This window comes from Melospiza georgiana, chromosome 2, assembly GCF_028018845.1.
Source record: "Melospiza georgiana isolate bMelGeo1 chromosome 2, bMelGeo1.pri, whole genome shotgun sequence".
NCBI classification, from domain to species: domain Eukaryota; kingdom Metazoa; phylum Chordata; class Aves; order Passeriformes; family Passerellidae; genus Melospiza; species Melospiza georgiana.
The window spans coordinates 30,796,125-30,814,995 of record NC_080431.1 but is presented as its reverse complement, the minus strand read 5'-3'; the positions used below and the strand labels follow the sequence as shown (position 1 = coordinate 30,814,995).

The 18,871-nt window shown below is 38.9% G+C and overlaps 1 protein-coding gene across 2 annotated transcripts in view; it reads right to left on the bottom strand.

The window, feature by feature from the left end:
* Positions 1-18,871, bottom strand: part of TMTC4 (transmembrane O-mannosyltransferase targeting cadherins 4) — a 54,190-nt gene that overhangs the window by 15,487 nt on the left and 19,832 nt on the right. For both annotated transcript variants that reach the window (XM_058018417.1, XM_058018416.1), the window contains 6 exons: positions 14,422-14,519; positions 12,219-12,311; positions 8,754-8,915; positions 7,793-7,995; positions 4,460-4,631; positions 4,241-4,372 (listed from right to left, as the gene is read on the bottom strand). In XM_058018417.1, the coding sequence (XP_057874400.1) occupies positions 4,241-4,372; positions 4,460-4,631; positions 7,793-7,995; positions 8,754-8,915; positions 12,219-12,311; positions 14,422-14,519 (860 nt within the window). The remainder of the gene's footprint in view (positions 1-4,240; positions 4,373-4,459; positions 4,632-7,792; positions 7,996-8,753; positions 8,916-12,218; positions 12,312-14,421; positions 14,520-18,871) is intronic.

Here is an 18,871-nt window from a genome sequence, read left to right as displayed (position 1 = left end):
AAATTTAAACAAGGAGAGGAAAAAAAAACATTTCCCTGTACAAAAATGAAATTGTTGCCAGACTGATTTTTTGCTTTTGTTTTCCCTCAAAGCAGAACAGGAAGAAATTGAAATGTAATATCATCTTTGAGGAGGTACACCCCCCGATCAGTTGGAGCATTACTATTATCACCAATTTTACTCTCTCTTCTTAGCTGCTTAATCTCTTTTTCAGCAAATATGAGCATTTACTGAAAAGGATGAAAGAAAAGCACAGATGTCAAAATTTCTCCGGGAACATGCAGATGCCTCTGTTCAATGCCAGCTTGTGTCATCAATCTTCTCTTTCTTCTACTACTAAACCTCTGTTTTCTAAATAATAATAAAACAAAGCTTTTGTGATATTCACATCTTGTTTGTGTACGCAATGTTGTCTAAAGATTCTTCTGCATGACCGTGCTTGTATACACAAAAATTCACATCTAAAATGGTGGCAAAACACTGCAAATAGCCCATATAAACACAGCCCACAGCACTTAAGGTAAATTCCTCAGAAGATAATCCCTTTTTAATATAGAGCATAAAGAAAAAAATCTCAATATCTAAAGGAAAGGCCCTCTAGATCAGCTTCCTTAAGGATCAAAGATCAGATCCTCAGGCAGCATTAAATCTTGTTCTGTAACAAAGAGGTTTTACAGGACTGTTAAAGAAAGTATAGAAACCAATTTCACTAACTTATTGTACCTTTTCAGTATTAGCTTAGTTAATCTCTGGCAAACTTGCATCTATAATGATTGCAGTTTGCATAAAGCATAAATTTCAAAGTTACTTACTCAGCATGTCAAGGCAGATAGTTGTGTTGGGAGTATTTTAACTTCCTTGCTTATTATTGCATAAAAATTGCTACTGAAATCGCTACTGCTTTTCAAAAATTGCTACTGAAATTGCTACTGCTTTTCAAAAATTATGTTTATTAATTTCTATCCTTTAAAGAAAAGCCAGCAGCAAGGAAAATGTAGAGATTATGTACAAAATCACAACAATTTACAGTCACTTAAATTCAGTTATTTCAAATCGAGGAAAAGAAAAATGCTGGCTAGTTCCCATGTGTGTAACAGTGTAACTGCAATTATTTATTTAGAGAATCAATGAGAGGAAGTCATCCAGGAATAAAGACCATCTCTGGATTCTTAACTGCTATGACTTTTCTAAAATCTGACAAAAAAATAACTCAGTTCTTCCAACAATGCAAACATTTCCAACAGCAAAAAAAAAGGGCAGCAAGATGAGCATTTTTGGGAATAATCTTTAAACTGGAAAGAAACAATGTTTAATGACTTCAGAAGGTGAGGAGCAATCAGCAATGTCTATAAATAGTGAACAGCAGTAGGAAAGGGTCAAAATCTCACATAATCTTACATATCCACATCTGCTCCAGCTGTCAGGACTTCTTTTATCATCAGTGGAGAGAAAGACAAATCTAGGATACAGTCCTTCTGACTAAGGTCCCTCATTTAGTCCTAGGAGAGGAGCTAAATGCTAAAAGAAACAGCTTCTTCTCCCTCAGAGAAGAATCCAATCCATATAGTATAAAAAAAGGTGGTAGGGAAAACAGAATCAATGCAGAGGCACCTCCTGTTCAGCTAAGGAAAATACTGCCAACTGTATTAAAAATGTGTATTGGTTCAGTCTAATGACCTTTGAAACAACCTGAGTGCAGGGCCACACAAGTTCAAACATGTTCCTGGACATGTTTAACCAAGATCTGTAACATACTTGTTTCTCTCTCTTAAAAAGCCCTACCTACCCACCCATCACGTATTTTTTACATATATATATATATATATATATATATATATATATAAACACACATAAAACACACACACATATATATATAACATATATATTTTAAAATATTGTAAATAAATAACATTTGAATAAATTTAACAATATTTAAAACATTTAAAAATCTGTATTGGGAACATTTTTAGAGGTTAAAATATTTTGTAGCTTCATTATGGTACCTGATTATTTCCAATATATTTTAAAGTCACTGGGCAATGTTTATTAAAGTTGATCTTAAGTGTCATCCTCTTGAGCCAGATGTGTCAAGGCACCAGATTCACTACTGTGCCACACAATCTCATTTAATGCAGTTTCCACATTTTTATCTAAAGGATATGTTTAAAGAAATGAGTCTTGAAATTAGACAAGGCAGTGCTGTTACAACTTGTTATTTAGAATTAGGGTAAGTTTACTCTACTTCCCACACAGACAATTTGGAATTGAAAAGAGCTGTACAACAAAACATGAACAGCTTTTTCTGCTACTGAGGATTTGAGATTTTGAGATCCTGATACATAATGGAAGCAAAGCATGACCACATTACACATATTTAATATGTTCCAAGAACAACAAGAAAAAGCTATTATCTGTGTGCCATTCTTTGGTCTGCAGCAGCCTGCCACTGAAATAAATGGGTCACTGAAAGAAAGTCCTGTGGAGTCATTTTTAAAGGAAGCCTGCAATTTCAAGACAACTGAAGATCAAAACAAAACCTGGTTCAAATTTTTACATTTACCTTTATCAAAATTAAATAACCACAGCTGAGTTCATAAAGAAAACAAGACATAGGCCCTCATACATGGACTCTCTAATGTTCCTGCTTAGAAAAGTTCCCAACTATTGTGATTTCAAAGTTACATCCTTCAGCAAAACTGGAATGTGAGCCTACCATCCTTTCCCGCTTCACATCTCCATGCTTTCCCCTTGCACAAGCTGTCACCAGGAGAAATACAGCTCAGGCATGTCTGCAGTGCCCAGTGTTGACAAACACAAGCTCATTTTGCCTGTACATTCGCTGGCTTTACACCAGCTGCATTAGCTCAGTAGCTTGTGCACAGCTTATCGGCTCAAGCCCAGTGCTGTGGGAGCACAGCCACAGCTTCCAGCCAGGCATGGCTGCAGGCCAAGGAGCCTGGAGCACAGGCAGAGACTGGGGATCTGTCTAAAGCACTCTCACCATGGCAGATGGATGGAGCTGCACACAAAGAAAACAGATTGCATTTGCTCCATTTATAGCATGCGCTTGTCATCCAGAAGACAAGATATACTGAGGTCATCATTAAAAAGAAGATGGTTGCCTACCACTGCCACACAATAAAATACAACAGCTCTTTCCTGTGTATTAAAATCTCAGACTATTGAAAGATGCCACCATGTTGCAAACACTGGCCATAAATGTTTTTTACAGCTCAGTGTTGCGTATCTGTATTCCAGTAAATGCTAAGTTTATCATTCTCTTTGTGAAGTTGAGCCTTCACAGGTTCCTTTTTAAACCCTGTGTCTTGATTGGCATTTTCTAGATACCACTCTAGATTACAGGAATCTAATCTTTTAAAACATCAATGTATTTTTATTGACAAGCTGCACATTCCCACTCCCAGGCTCTTCAAAGAGTTTCTTTACTAAAATTCAGACAACATCAGGGCTCAGTGGTGTGCTCCAGCAGATCACACTCTTGGCTGTCAAAGGACTGCTGTGGAGGTCACCTCTGTTGGAGGCTGGAGTCAGTCTGTGATGCGGAACACTGCTGCTCAGCTCAGTGAAACATCCTATCCAGCCCCACCATCTTACTTGTTCCCTCACTAAGCCTGCAGGGAAAATTGCAGCTTTCCTCAGTGCCCATGTCTGAAGAGTCTAGCCCGCTCAGCTGCTGTAAAAAAGCAGAAGTGGGAGCAAGATTTTACTCCCACATCCTGCAATTGCATTGATGATATGCTGCTTTGTCCCTCAGCTGTGCTGGCTTTATATACCACTGGAAGGTTCACAGAAAGGATTCTAAAAACAGCATAGACATTTTTCAGTTGAATACATTACTACAACTTACTAACCGTGTTTTGATATTTTTGTTGCAATAACTTGCAATTATACACACAATTCTTCTAAATAGATTTTATTAGCACTATATCCAATTTGACTTGATGCCTTTCCTGAAGTGCATTCTCCCCTCTCCCTCACCTTCCCACTCCCACCTCCAAGTTCTGAATTACAATATTGTAATTTGCACTTTCTGGTATTTTGACTATGCTGCCACTGTAATTTAGATGTCTGACAAGTCAATGTCATTCCTGAACCGAGCAAGACTGTGAATAACGCTGTAGCACAATATATTAACTATGCATAATACTTCCTTGACCCCACATTTGAAAACAAAAAAAAAAAAGAAAAAAGGAAGAGTAGAAGTCAATGAGTGACTTACTTTTGCATTCAGAGGGCACACAGACAATGCACTCCTAAAAAGCTGTTCTTCTGACCTCCACTGACTGCTGCGGAGCGCACAGCGCACAACATTGATCAACAAGATTCCAAGTACTGCCACAGCAAGAATTTTCTTAAGGAAAGAGAGGCAAGTTAAGAAACAAATCATGCAATTGAACTGCTTCATCATCAACAACTTTACTGATTATTTTGATGGTACCTTTTTCTTGGCTTGCTTACTCAAGAGACTAAATCCATATGTAAAGAGAATACAATATCCAATACTGGGGAGGTAGATGACTCTCTCTGCAACAACAAATCCTACTCGGAAGAAGAGATTACTTGCAGGAAGAAAAGGGATAATAAGAAATCCAAGTCCCAGTGTAAGGATTCTGCAAACAAGAAACATTCTCAGGTTAACTACAAATCTTAACTAAAGTACCTTTTCTACTTAACATATAAACTTTATTTAAACATTGTAGAAGGATGTGCATATAGGACAGGGAAGCACTTTAAAAATCATTGCTATAATTTTCAGAAAAGCAATATTCATTCTTCCAGGCCAGAAAATAGCCCCATTGCATATTAATTATTTAACTCCTGTTTAAAATACTGGAAAAGTAATGGTAAAAGCTATCTGTCTATTTTTGGACCTAGTAAGACAGTAATGGGAGCAATAAGTCACTGTTAAAGAAGAAACTTTGGTGCACATTCAACTGAGAGGGTGGTCTTTCTCCTAACAAACACATCAATAGTAGAATCCATTGTGGTTAACTACTTGAAAGTTAGTAATCTACTCTCTTTCTACAGACAGAAGAGACACACAGCTTTTGAGAGCAGTTTGTTTCCTTTTTTTTTGGCACCAATGTTAGCATCCTCAGCAGGTAGCTCTTTATGGACTATTCAGAGCTCAGACAAAAGAGTCTAGGTACCTCACTTTTACAGAGCTGACATAAGGGAATAAGAACCTCAGGTCGATGTTAGGTGTTTCTTACAAAGGCCACAGGCATGGTAATTGTCTATTCTAATTTATTACAAATGACTCTCTACACTGTGAGGTAGATGCATCCTACCTTTCCTCATCCCCACAAGTGCTACCTTTTATCTTCACTTTTTACTAAAAACCTATTTAGCAATAAAGGCTTAGTGAGTGCATTTTTACTAGAAAGTAGGACATCACTATCAGCAAGAGTTCCACCCCCTCTCCAAAATGATTTATCTATGCAAATAAGTATGGGAACAGCAGAAAGGCAGGCAGGTACACTGTTAACATTTGAAGGGATGAGAAGGAAGAAAAGAATAAGATTTTGTACTCTGAACAAACACACAACTCTGAATTACCTATGTTGGTGATAAAGGGAAGACTGTGGAAAATGTGGAAGCATTTGGAAAGCCTGGCTACCCAGGACAAGGAGAAGGCTGAGGTATTCAATGACTTCTTGTCTCAGACTTCACCAGCAAGTGCTCCAACCCCACTGCTCAAGTCACATAAGGCAAAGGCAGAGACTGGGAGAACAAGAAACTGCCTGCTGTAGGAAAAGGTCAGGTTCAAGAACATCTAAGGTGCACAACTCCAAGGGATCTGGTAAGGTGCACTTGCAGATCCCAAGGGAACTGATGGACGAAGTTTCTAAGATAGTGCTGAGCTCCTACCCACCCTACTTGAGAAGTCATGACAGTCTGCTGAAGTTCCTACTGACTAGAAAAGGGGAGACATAACCCTCATGTTTTAAACAGGGAAAAAGGCAGACTCAGGAAAGTAGGTCAGTAGGTCACCTCTGTGCCTGGCAAGACCATGGAGCAGATCCTCCTGGAAAATATGCTAAGGCACCTGGAAAAGAAGGAGATGATTAGTGAAAGCCAATCTGGCTTCACTAAGGGAAAAATGTGCCTGACAAATTTTATAGCCTTCTACAAGGAGTTACAGCATTGCTGGATAAAGGCAGAGCAAGTGATATCATCCACCTGGACTTTGCAAAGCATTTGACACAGTCCAGCATGACATCCTCATCTCTAAACTAGAGACATGGATTTGACAGCTCGGCCTCTTGGTGGCTAAGGAAGTGGCTGGATGGTTGCATGCAAAGGGCTGCAGTCAATGGCTCAGTGTCCAGTGACAAGTGGTGCTCCTCAAGGGCTGGCACTGGGACTGGCACTGTTGAACATCTTTGTCGGTGACATGGATGGTGGGACTGAGTGCACCCTCAGCAGGTTTGCCCACAACACCCAGCTGTGCAGTGGAGGGAAGGGATGCCATCCAGAGGCACCTGGATAGGACAGGTGGGCTGATGCAAACCTCATGAAAGCAAAGTGCAAGGTCTGGTGCTTAGGTCAGGACAATCCCATGAACAAAGATGGGCTGGACAGAAAATGGGATGAGAGCAGCCCTGAGAAGGACTTGGGGTTGTTCAGTGATGAGAAGGTGAACATGACCCAGCAATGTGCACCTGCAGTGCAGAAAGCCAACCATATCCTGGCTTGCATCAAAGAGCATGACCAGCAGGGCCAGGGAGGTGGTCCTGCCCCTCCTACTCTGCTCTGGTGAAATCCCAGCTTGGAGTGCTGCCTCCAGCTCTGGGGCCCTCAAGATAAAGAGGACATGGAGCTGCTGGAGTGAGTCCAGGGGTGGGCCATGAAGATGAGGACAGGGCTGCAGCACGTCTCCTATGAAGACAGGCTGAGAGAGGTGGAGTTGTGTATCCTGGAGAAAGAAGCCTCCAGGGAGACCTTCTAGCAACCTTCCAGAGGGCAACAAGGGAGCTGGATATGGGCTTTTCAAAAGGACATGTAGTGATAGTGCCTCATTCCTGGAAGTGCTCAAGGCCAGGATAAACACGGCTTTAGAAACCTGATCTTATGAAAGGTGTCCCTGCCTGTGGCAGGGGGACTGGAACTACCTGACCTTTAGGGTCTCCTCCAACTCAAACCATTCTATAACTGAGCAGTTGAAAAATTTCAAGGAACTGAGAAATTAGGTCTACATAAAATCAATGGTAACAGAACCTCCAAAGATAAGCAGAAGCCTTAGTGAGAAAGAACAGTTTACAATAATTTTTTCGTTATTTTGGGTGAGGTACAAGTTATTTTCTGAGTACATACTATGGGTCAAGCATTTTACTTTTTAACTGTATGACCATGGCCAGTATTTCTACCTGCTTTCAAAGTCCATCTCCTCTCTTCCATTATTAGGAGGAAATTAAAGGAAATGATGACTTGTAGCAAGTACGGGCAACAACAAACAATTTCCTACTGCATTTTGAGCACATATTACTTTTTACCACCTATAGTGTTAAGGACCTCAAAACACCCTTTCAGGAGAAAAAAAATAAAGCAGCCATCCATGCCTCCTCCTCCAACTCTGTTTCCTACTAGTTGGTGTACAGTGATGGACCCAAATTGGGATAAAACTGTAATGACAGCTATAAATATTTATTTGAACTGCATTTGCTAGACACTAGTTCCACTGAATTGTTAAAATTATCACTAGTGGATTTAACAAAATAATACTGTACTCAAGTTGGCCAGGCATTTAAAATTCATCACTGTCTCTTACCTTCTCTTATGGCTGTCTTCTGAGCACAGAGCTTGGCATATCAGACCAATTAGGCAGAACCAAAGTGCTGCTAGTGCAATTATCCTCCAGTCGCTGACGGATTTAATGAGGGGTATGCAGCCCATTGACCAATCAAAACACAGCCACCAGGGACACAACAGCAACCATGCATTCAGTGAATAGTAGTAATTATAGTTTATAGCCTGTCAGTCAAAGAGAAAACAAACATTTATTTGATAGTAAACTTGGGGGGGCTGAAGAAGGGGGCAACTTTAATCCATCTCTCTTCCCTCACTCCCCTTGTAACACAATAGAGGCCATGAATACTGTTAGACTACAACTATTTACATATCCATTACAATTACAGCTGTGAAGTTAATTTTTAATTTTCTTTTAAACATAGCTAGGTGGCTCTCTAGTTCAGAGCAGGGAAATGCAATTCTGTGCTGTCCAACCAATATTCATAGATGAAAAGAACCATCTCGTACAACAGGAGAAAACATCAAAAGACATCATCCACTGTCTTAATCTTTGATTCTCCATCTCCAGAAAGATCCTTAATGCCATCAGAGGTGTGTAGGCAAGACATGCTCCATATACACCAGACTAGAACTTTGTGCTATTTCCTTTAGTTGTGAAAGATGAAAAGTCAAGCACAGTATGTGGAAAAGGGATGAAAATCAGCAAAAGCTACTTCCTTGCATGCATGGGAAAAATATGGAGTAAATGGAAAAGTATTGCAATGTGCATGCTAAATTGAATGCAAAGAATATACACGGTATACTATTAAAAAAAATTGCAGAGAATCACCACAGCAGCACAAGTGAACGTGACTTATCACACATATCTTGAAATGTAAAAACTGCTCACTTTACTGTTTCTTAGAAGGACAGAAAACTTAATTTTATCACAAAAGACAAAGGTTCTGAGCTGGCCAGAAAAAAGCAACTTAGTAACTTACTCTTACAAACAGACTGTCAGCGAATGAAGCTGGGTTGTCCACTTCGGTGAAAGCTGGTGGCCCTGTGCCCATAATCCTCCAGCGGATATAAAGTATTCCAGCCCCTCCACACATCAACAGAGCTATCCTGAAAAGCAGCCCCTTCCTCAACAGCCCAGCATTCTACAGGAAAGAAAGAAAAAAAAACACCTCATATAGAAACAGTATTGTTCTCTTACCCAACACATTCGCATCTTTTTCACCTCTATCTCAGAAAGAAAAAAAAGCTATTCCTGTGTGGTTTTGCTATTAGAGCTGACATTTTAATGGGAAAGTATTTCTTGCAAATATTTTAATTTCCTTTTCAATCAGTAAACAAACTTGTTACTTCACGAAGACTCTTCTACAAATCCTCCTTAATTCTATAGCTGATATAGTTTTACATGGCAATTTCTGACAGGGAATTTGAGCAGAATACAGCCTCTAGTATACAGCATATTAAATTAATTTATCTTTTCTTTCTAAAATGGAGGATGAGTACTTTGGGGACTTTGTTTTAAATAGCTATTTTCAGCTGTCTGCTTGTCATGGAAAAAATTTGTCCACTTAGGTATCTTTAGAGGTAAAATTACAGATATGTACCAAGAAAAATGCACAGTTAGGAACTAGGAGGAATTAGAAACTGAATTAGAATTGTCACACTCAAAAACTTGATTAAAAAGCTAATGACAGAGAGGCACCCAGATCACTTACTTCAGGGCAAATGACCCAAGATCAGAAAAAGTATTAAATTGTGTTTGATCTATATTAACTCAGTTGGTTTACATCATGCATTTTGTAATATACCCTCCAGGCTGTAAAGAAGGCAAGTCACATAAAACATAAAGAAATGATGGTGTAGACAGTAAATCTGACAGACTTTTGTATCTTTTTCTCCAGAACATATAACACTTTTCTCCAAGCACACATCATTTTCATTAAAAAAAACCACAAAAAAAACCCCAAAAAAACCACAACCAAACCAAACCCAAACCAAAAAACAAACCAGTGTACACTGTAGAGATTCTTCAAGCTTCACCAGTGGAGAGTGGAAACAGAATCATCAGTAAGTATAACAATACATCAGTCAAAGCTTTAAGATGGCACAATAATTATGATTATCTCTGAGTGGAATATGCTCTTTAGCAAGGACCACCACAGTTGTTTAGGATGTCAATATCAGGTATGTCTGAAGTTTAAAAAAAAAAAAAGATAGGCTTCCTGAACAAAGACAGACATCAGTGCACCGGCTGAAGATACTTATTTTCTAAAAGGATGGAAAAGTTAAATTAAAAAACAATTTTCAGATTGCTTTTTTAGTATTTGTAATTGACAATGGAGTCATGATAAAATATTTAGTTGAATATCTGAAGATAAAGCAGCTTGTAATTTTGAGTTTACATAAGCAAGCCTTTGTGCTCAAATGATTGCTTCCAACCTGGACATCTCAGTAACCAAAATTACTACAAGGAGGATTTAGGAATAGTTTTCCTATAAAATAGCTTTTGGACAAAATTGTGCTATGAAAAGAACCCACATATAGTGACTATTTATAACTGCTTTATGACAGATTAACAACAAAATCTCTTAGCCCAGGGCTTCATTTCATTTAACAGTACATGCAGTCTCTTAAAGGCCAGATTTCACAATTGTCACAAAATCTCTCAGTAGGCAGAATGTGAAAGTGGAAGAAGTGTTATTGTATCCTCTCTGATTCAGAACTAACTGAAATCTGGCATGAAACTGAAACCCGTCTCAATCAAGAAGAAAAAAAAAATGTTCTTACTTGAAGAGTTTTTAGAATCTGCCTTTCAACAAAGCAAAACAATCTTAGATATACTTCCTTGAAAAGAGCAGAACAGATTTTTGCAGGTAACAGGAGCTAAAATTAATTACTTCTGCCAAAAGAATAAGAGGGAAAAGGCACATCTGATGTTTTCTTCAGTGAAACAGAACCATTTAAAAGTTCTTTTAAACAGAAGCACCACACTCTGAGCACTTCATGCTTAAAAAGTAACCCTCCAAAAAGGTTTGCCTCTGACATGTCCTAGAATCATAGAATGGTTTGAGCTGGAAGGGATTCCATGGATATCTTTTGCTACATCAGTTTGCTCAAAGCCCTGTCAAGCCTGGCCCAGACCACTTCCAGGGATGGGGTTCCACAACTTCTCTGGATAACCTGTCCCAGTGCCTCCCCACCCTCATTGTAAAGAATTTATTCCTGTCAAACACTGGAACAGGCTTCCTGGAGAAGCCACTGGATTAGTCAGGCACAATCTGCCCGTGGTGAAGCTGGGCTGGCTGTCTCCAGCCACCTCCCTGTCATTCATATGTTTTGACATAACTTCCAGGAGGATCTGTTCCATGATCTCACCAGGCACTGATGTGAGGCTGACTGGCCACTTATTCCCGAGCTTCTAATTATTACCTTTTGTTTCCAGCACTTAATTCTGAACCAGCTCTGCTGTAGATCCCTACAGCTCTAGATGCTTCCCTTGTCATATTCCAGTTGACATTAGTCTCCTTATACAGCAAAACTCCCCAGCATTCCTATTTGCTGCCTGAAACACTCCTGTAGTCCTCACTTAGCCCTTCTTGGTCAAATCTACTCTTTCATTTCTAGAGAACCTACTTCCCTTGGTTTCCCCTGCAGCTCATTTCACTCCTTGCAAAGGAATTTAAAAGCCCCACAGGACTTGTGCCACTCAGAAACATTAGTGAGACTCCTCTGCAGTGAAACCACTGACTGAAGCAAAGTCCAAGGAATATTCTTTTGCACAAGAATCTTAACTGTAGTAGGCTGCAGGTCTATTTGGCTGTTATCCATCATTGATCTGAGGCCGACTGTTTCTCTTACTCGCTTGCCAGTGCCAATACTAGGTGCCAGGCTCCACTTGAGACAATACCAGATAAATTGACACCAATGAGTCAGAAAAATCAATCCCTAGCAGCTATCAGTGCTTACCTAACTTCTTTTAAACTACAAAGCTACTAGGACCTATTAACATAATATATTTTTAATGTACTTGTCTAACTCTGGCATTGAGAATCTGAATAAATCTCTCCCTCTCTTTATTCTGACCAAACCATTCTGAGTACCATTTCAGGCGTATAGTTACTGACCCTGGAGCATTTGTTGCATCAAGTAGTCAACTGTTCCATACAACATTTTTAACATATTGTTGAGAAAATTGTGGAAGGGGTTTTACTATTCAAAGTGATTCTAACAATACCCCATTACTACTCATGTTGCTGCAAAGATGCCTTACTAGGCTGACTAACAAGACCTTTTTTGGTTGTTTGTTTGGTTGGTTTGGATTTTTTTTTCCTAATTCTCAACAACAACAAAACTGCCAGAAGCTGAATCTTTGTCTTTTAGGACATAACTGTCTGAATGGCCAGAATGAACAAAATCTGTAAGAATGAACAAAACATCCAAGGACTCACCTCCAATGACTTGTCTTTATACAGTAACTTTCGAATGAGCTCCAAAAGATTTATCTTGTTAATCACCAGTGCATCAAACACTGCATTCAAACCCTAAGGAGCCAAGAGAAAAATAACAGCAAAAGATTAAGCAGCTAACCACAAATATTTTCTTTTAAATACATCCTGAGTTGACTTACTGTACATCTTAATTCTGATTCCAAACAATTAGAGAGATACATTGGTAGCAATGATGGCAGAATGGTAAATGCAGCTCAGAATAGCAGAATAACATTTTACTGTAATGAGAATTCTCCTGCTACATGGAATAACCCTTCAGGGAATACTATGCACCAGCAAGCTAGATAACATATGCATGGTCACAACAGAATTCTGCTCTCCGTCTTCTTCCCCAAATGTTCTGCTGTGTAAATGCTGCAGTCAAAAGGTAAGGCTTCTATCAGTAAGGTGGAGTTTCTTTAAGCCTTCTACTTATTTTTTGTTGTATGGTATCTTTGGACTTCCAGGTTTCAGAAATACTGTATTTTATAAGGGTACAGACAAAGGCTGAGAATGATTTAACAGAGGTATCAGGCTTGCTCTTCTTGCAATTACAGCAATAAACACAGTGCAGGTTGCTGGGGAAAAAAAAAAAAGAAAAGAAGAAGAAGATTTCTATATGACATCAGCCACTACACATAAAGCTAGAACATATTCAGTGCTTTGCAGGGCTACACTTGCACATAACTACCTCCAAGTCTCCAAGCAGGAAAACAAAATGTATAAATGTGTCCAGGGGTAATTCTGTTGAGGTTACTGGCAAAATCAAACCTTAGCATCTCAGCATTTCCGCTTCAAAGTTTCAGCATATCACCACGGTAATTCTTGAGTATTTATCCTATATTCTAATAATTTCACAAATTAACCAACAGTTCTAAAGACTAAATAGGAACAAAACCCAGTAAAACTAGTTCCAGGTGAAGCAAAGGGCTGGTACACAGGGAGGCCACAAGTCCCTCACTAACAGTCAGAGGGAAGGGACAGAAGATAGCTTAGAGTGTGGCTTGGTTCCATGTAGAAAGGCCACTTGGCAATTAAAAGGCTTTTGGCTCACTCAGATGGAAATAGGAAGGCAAGAATTCTACTGAAAATCACATTCAGCCTCCAAGTAATCTTTTTAATGGGTGATTTAGCCCTTTATCCCTCTGACCTGTGCCCCTTAGCACAACAGTAAATATAATCATCCTAGCAGTGCAACAGCAAACAAATAAAATCCCAAATCCAATAATAGTTCTGCATCTGATAGCTCAAATAGTTACTTCATACTGCTAGAATAAACTACACATTTTAAGACAATCCCTTATGCTTTCTTTACAGACACATTTGGAAAACACATCACACATCTACAAACATCTATCAAAAAAATATCCCAAATCAAGAAGTTTTCTGTAATTTCTTTTCCCTTTTCTTCTAGCAAGGACAAGAGGGTCATTGCTGCAAAGAATTTTCTGACTCTGTTCTTATCTATGTCAGCTAAAGCTATAAACTGGATTATTAATAAAGACATATGGCTATATAAAAGGTAAAAATCACAGATACAGCATTTCAGGTAGCCAGTTTGGTCACCCCAACCAGCATTGTCTTCACTGAAGTTATAAAAAGCCAGACCACAATAAACATGAACAACAACTACATCTGTTTCCACAGACACATCATTAAATAAGGGACAAAAGGAAAAAATGCAGTACAAGAAGTGCTAATTAGGCCACAATATAATTATAATTAGGGCCATAAACAATGGCCCTAATTGTAATTACACTGTTCACAAAAGCAAGGGAATGGAGCTTTTAAAAATGCTCTCCTCCAGTTATATCTTTGTTCATGAGCCTTCTCTTCACAAGAACTTTGTAGTCCTGCTATGTCAAGAATTTAATTCAAAACCAAGGGCAACAAAAGTGAAACTAATGTTGTAAACTCTTTAAGCTTTGCAAAAATATCTGCAACCTGCTTACAAAAGCTAAAGTGAAGGACTCTAACAAATTGGCAAAGATACAGTTAAGATGAGTCTATGAGAATACTGCTTTTTGTCAACATTAATTAGTTTTCTGAACAGAATATAAAGGGGTGCATGTCATTAGCTGTGGAGAAGATTAATTTCTGTAGACTTTGCAACTATACCTGACAGATGTTGAGGTGAAAATTCAGTTAATAAGAGAATTCTTACCAGTATTGTAATTCCTTGTTCTTTGCACAGCATGGCTATTGCACCTAGGACAACACTCACCAGCACCCAGAATACAGAAAATGTATGTCCTTCCTTATCTGTTAAAATAAAGAATGCCATAGCTTTAGGCATTTTATACATTTAAAGGTAAATTAAAATAAAAATTTCAAAAATAAACAGCATTTAGTATCACAGTCTTTTCTACCAGTTAAGATCTGGACACGCAGACTTAAAAAGCATAGGGCACCTCCTGCAATATGCTGGCATTTGTCCCTTTATTGCAGTCATTTTCTGCTCTTGGAGACATTAGAAATGTTCCTATTTGCTTGATGTTTTAGCCAGATTAATTAGAATGGCAGAAGCCTCACATAATTTCCACAATTTGTCATCTGCAAAGGTTAATTCCCAATATTTAGAGATATTTATCATCCTTAGCTATAGCTCTGTCATTACTGGCCACTGTCTTCCTACCATAGGAAGCTACCGTAAGAGCAGGAAATTCTTTGTAATGGTTACTCATGAAGTGTCACACACACAAACTGCTTTAACTGCATCTAGTCTACAAAGGCACAATGAGCTGCTTCTCCAGACCTGCTGCATTTAGCAAGTGCCTCATGTCATTTTATTATCACTGCAATAGAATGCCACGGAGCTCAGAAATGTCAGCAGCTGAGCAGAAGCAGTTATCCTTGCACTCAGGAAGCAGTTTTACAGCAGGGTGAGGAACTCTGGGGTTAAGAGATCAAGAGCCACTACAGCTTCTACTCAAAGGAAAACTCTTTAAAGACTGCACCATGTAGCAGATTTTGGGTACTACAAGCAGGCATATCTGAGATGAATAACACAATCAACCCCACTTCAGCCGAGGTGCTATCACACACAGAATACACAGGTACTTCACATAAAAAACATATCTGTCACAACCTCTACTCCATAGGTGCAAGCAGCAGAGGAAGGCACTCTGCTCATTCAGAGGCAGTTTCTTGATTCAAGTAACAGGGGCCCTACAGGCATCACAAGAATCAATCTTTGACTTGGCGTGTGCAAAAACAAAGCTGAACTCTGCATTCATTGACTGAACCCCTTTCTTACTTTCCTTGATCTCTAGAGCAGTTCTTCTGTACTGCTAATGCAGGTTCGACCCTCAGTGCTTAAAGAGAACTGCAGTAATGGTCTGTGGAAAGGGTAAATGGCAAGATTAAGATATTTAACCAGAAGCAGAAACCTACGCCTAAGCTAGTACACTAGGCTTCCTTTATAACTGTCCATGAGAAGAGGACACCTTTAGGGATTAAGTTACTTAATTAAATGCAGCTGAACCCCCTTCAGAGATGTAACTCTGCACTGATGATACAGGGAAACCAGTCAACTTCAACCTCAAATGTTGCTGGGGTCAGATACAAATCATAACCATAAGTGTGAAAAGGATCTGCTGACATTGGCCTCCTCTTTCATTTTGAAGCAGCTAGCAGAGAGCTCCAAACTTTTAATACAAATGTGTCAAGGAACAGGTTTTGAGGTTACTTCTAACCTAAAAAAACCCTTTCTTACCTAAGACTTCTAAAGTTTCAACAGAGTGAATACTAAGATGTTTGAGATTCATCATTGCAATACATAGAGGGAATTTGATCCTTCTCCCTCCACTCCAAATTGTGTCTCCAGAGGTGAAGTAAAACTTAACATTAGAGGTGCAAATGTTATAAAGATTTTAAAAAGTCTTCTTTTAGGAAAGAAGTCATACGCATTTGAATAATGCAAAAAAAAAAAAAAGCCAAGACAATACAAAATACACAATGACTAAAGAGACATTGGAAGTAGAAAAATTAAAATGCAATGGGAAACTCCAGCCCACATCAATTATACAGAAGAACAGCTGAGGGTTGCAACTCATGGAGGAAAGAGCTTCAACATTCCTTCTATGAGGACTGCTAAAACAGAAAGAATTCTGTCTAAATACATCCCTTCAAGGAGCTTTTCAGACTTTGCAGTACAAGACTGTTCAGCCAGCTCTTGAAAACCACTTTTGGTGGGTTTTTTGTTCATTTGTTTGTTTTGGCATTTTTGTTGTTGTTTTGGTTTTTTTTTTTTTAATGTAGAAATCAACTAGCACAGAGAATGCAAGGATAGAAGGGAAAGTAATTGTGCTCACAAAATGACCATCAACCATCCTTAGTAAGTCTAAAAAGGAAAATAGTGAAGACAGCCAATGCACATTTACTGTCTTTATGGAAGTAGACTTTCTTCCATTGAGATGTTTCTTCTCAGAATCAAGTTCTAGTGGGAAGGAGTCAGGACAACTAAGCACTTCTCAGAGAAGCAGTATTCAGTACACAAATACAAATTATCTTAACACAAAAGATAGTAGGAAATATATATAGTAAGAGGCCAGCTGGCAATTCAGAAATGCTTTGATGATTCAAAATATAAGAGTAATAGTAAAAAGGGAACTAGGCCAAATCATCAAGGACAAATGTAAAAGCAGCACATTCACACAGAAAATCTAACACAGAAAGGTCACATTGCAAAATGAGAAAAGGTAATGTATGTAAAGAACAAATCCCCACAATTCCACAGATATATTAGTAAGAAGAGTAGTGAGGAAGGAGTTATTCCAATATTCATTGAGAAATAAAATGGACAATGCCAAGAAAACAGAAGTGTTCTCTGTCTTTTTGCTTAATCTTTTCCCAAAAAAGTCAGTTGCAATCAGATGGCAAGTACAGCATCAGCAGAAAGGGAGGAAGAACAAAAGCAAAAATAGTGAACTACAGGACAGAATTCATAGAGAAGTTAATCTGTTTTAAATTACTCTTGGTTACAGTCACTCAACAGGTTCTATACAACCCAGAGTAACCTCAACCGTTACCTCAGAAATAATGAAAAATACATGAGAATCCAGAATCTCAAATAAAATAAAACAATGCCTTCATATCTACTTTTGAAAAGGAACAAAAATACAAAAGGATAGACTACAGATACAAAGCTAAGCTGATTGGTCAAAATGACAAAAAAATCACTACAACTAGACAAAACATTTTCTAGGTGACACTCTAAAACATAAAAGAATATGATTAATTGCTTGCCAAATATTTTAGTCATTTATATAGAACTAAGTATAACTCTTGACTTGGACAGAAAAAAAGTCCTCCTGATAAAAGGAAATCTATAAACATCCTATGCCTTGACTTTGCAAAGGCATGAGAATAACACTGGAAGCAGTGTGAAATATACCACAAAAAATAAGGGCTACATGAAGTTGTTATAGAATGGGAATAAATATCAGCTGGAAAACTAGAGTAAGACACCAGCTTGCTGTGAAAAAAAGTAAAGATAACATTCTGTACTGGATTCTTCCTTTGTCATTACTCCATTTGGATGTTGGAATAAGAAATAGGCATATTAAGACCAAAAGTGCTGCCAGGCTGCAATGGCCAGGAATCATACAAAGGAGAAGTCAGAATTCCATTGGCAAACTGGAAAAAACAGAGAATCATATAATAGCTTGAAGGGACCTTATGGGTCACCTGATTCCAAACCTCTGCCATGGGCAGGGACACCCTCCCCCAGACCAGGTTGCTCAGAGCACCATCCAATCCGGCCTGGAGAAATGGTCTAACCAAATAAAGGAAAACTGAGGCCATTCAGTGGGCACAAGCTCAAAGTTGTGCATAAACAAGTTTGTCTTTGTGTGAACATCCCAAGTCTCAGATGCAAGAAATATCTCAGCTTGCCCAGCAAAGTCAAGCTAAGCATGGACCTGCAAAGATGATAAAAACACACAGCAAAAAAGAAATAATATTCTCCTTAGGACTTTAGAAAAGGTCCTAAATATTGAGCTTCAAAGACCTGGACTTCAATAAGGCCTTTGACACAGCCTCCCATAAGATCCTCACAGAGAAGCTGCTGCTGAACAGGCTGGATGTGCAGACAGTGAGGTGGACTGAAAGCTATCAGAATGGCTTCTCCTGAGGGTGGTGGTCAGTGGCTCAAAGTGTAATCAAAGGCCAGGGGTCAATACTGGGTCCAGTCCTATTCCACATCTTCATTAATGACTTGGATGATGGGGCAGAGGGCACCCTCAGCACATTTGCTGAGGACACCGAGCTGGGGGGAGTGGCTGATACACCAGAGGGCTGTGCTGCCATACAGAAGGACCTTGTCAGGCTGGAGAAATGGTCGGGCAGGAACCTCACATGGTTTAATGTGGGGAACTCCAAAATCCTGCAGTCAAGCCTCCTGGACAATTGGCTGTAGGTGACCCTGTGTGGGCAGGTCAGATGACCTCGAGACTACTCCAACTTCAAACACTCTGTGATTCTGTAAACAAGATCTCCTGAAAAGCACAATCTCTGTACCTTTGTTTTCTTTTGCAGGCCCAAAAAATCAACAGTTATTCACAGAATTGTAATATTATCAAAATTCATCAGTGAATAAACTTCAAAGAGAAAGA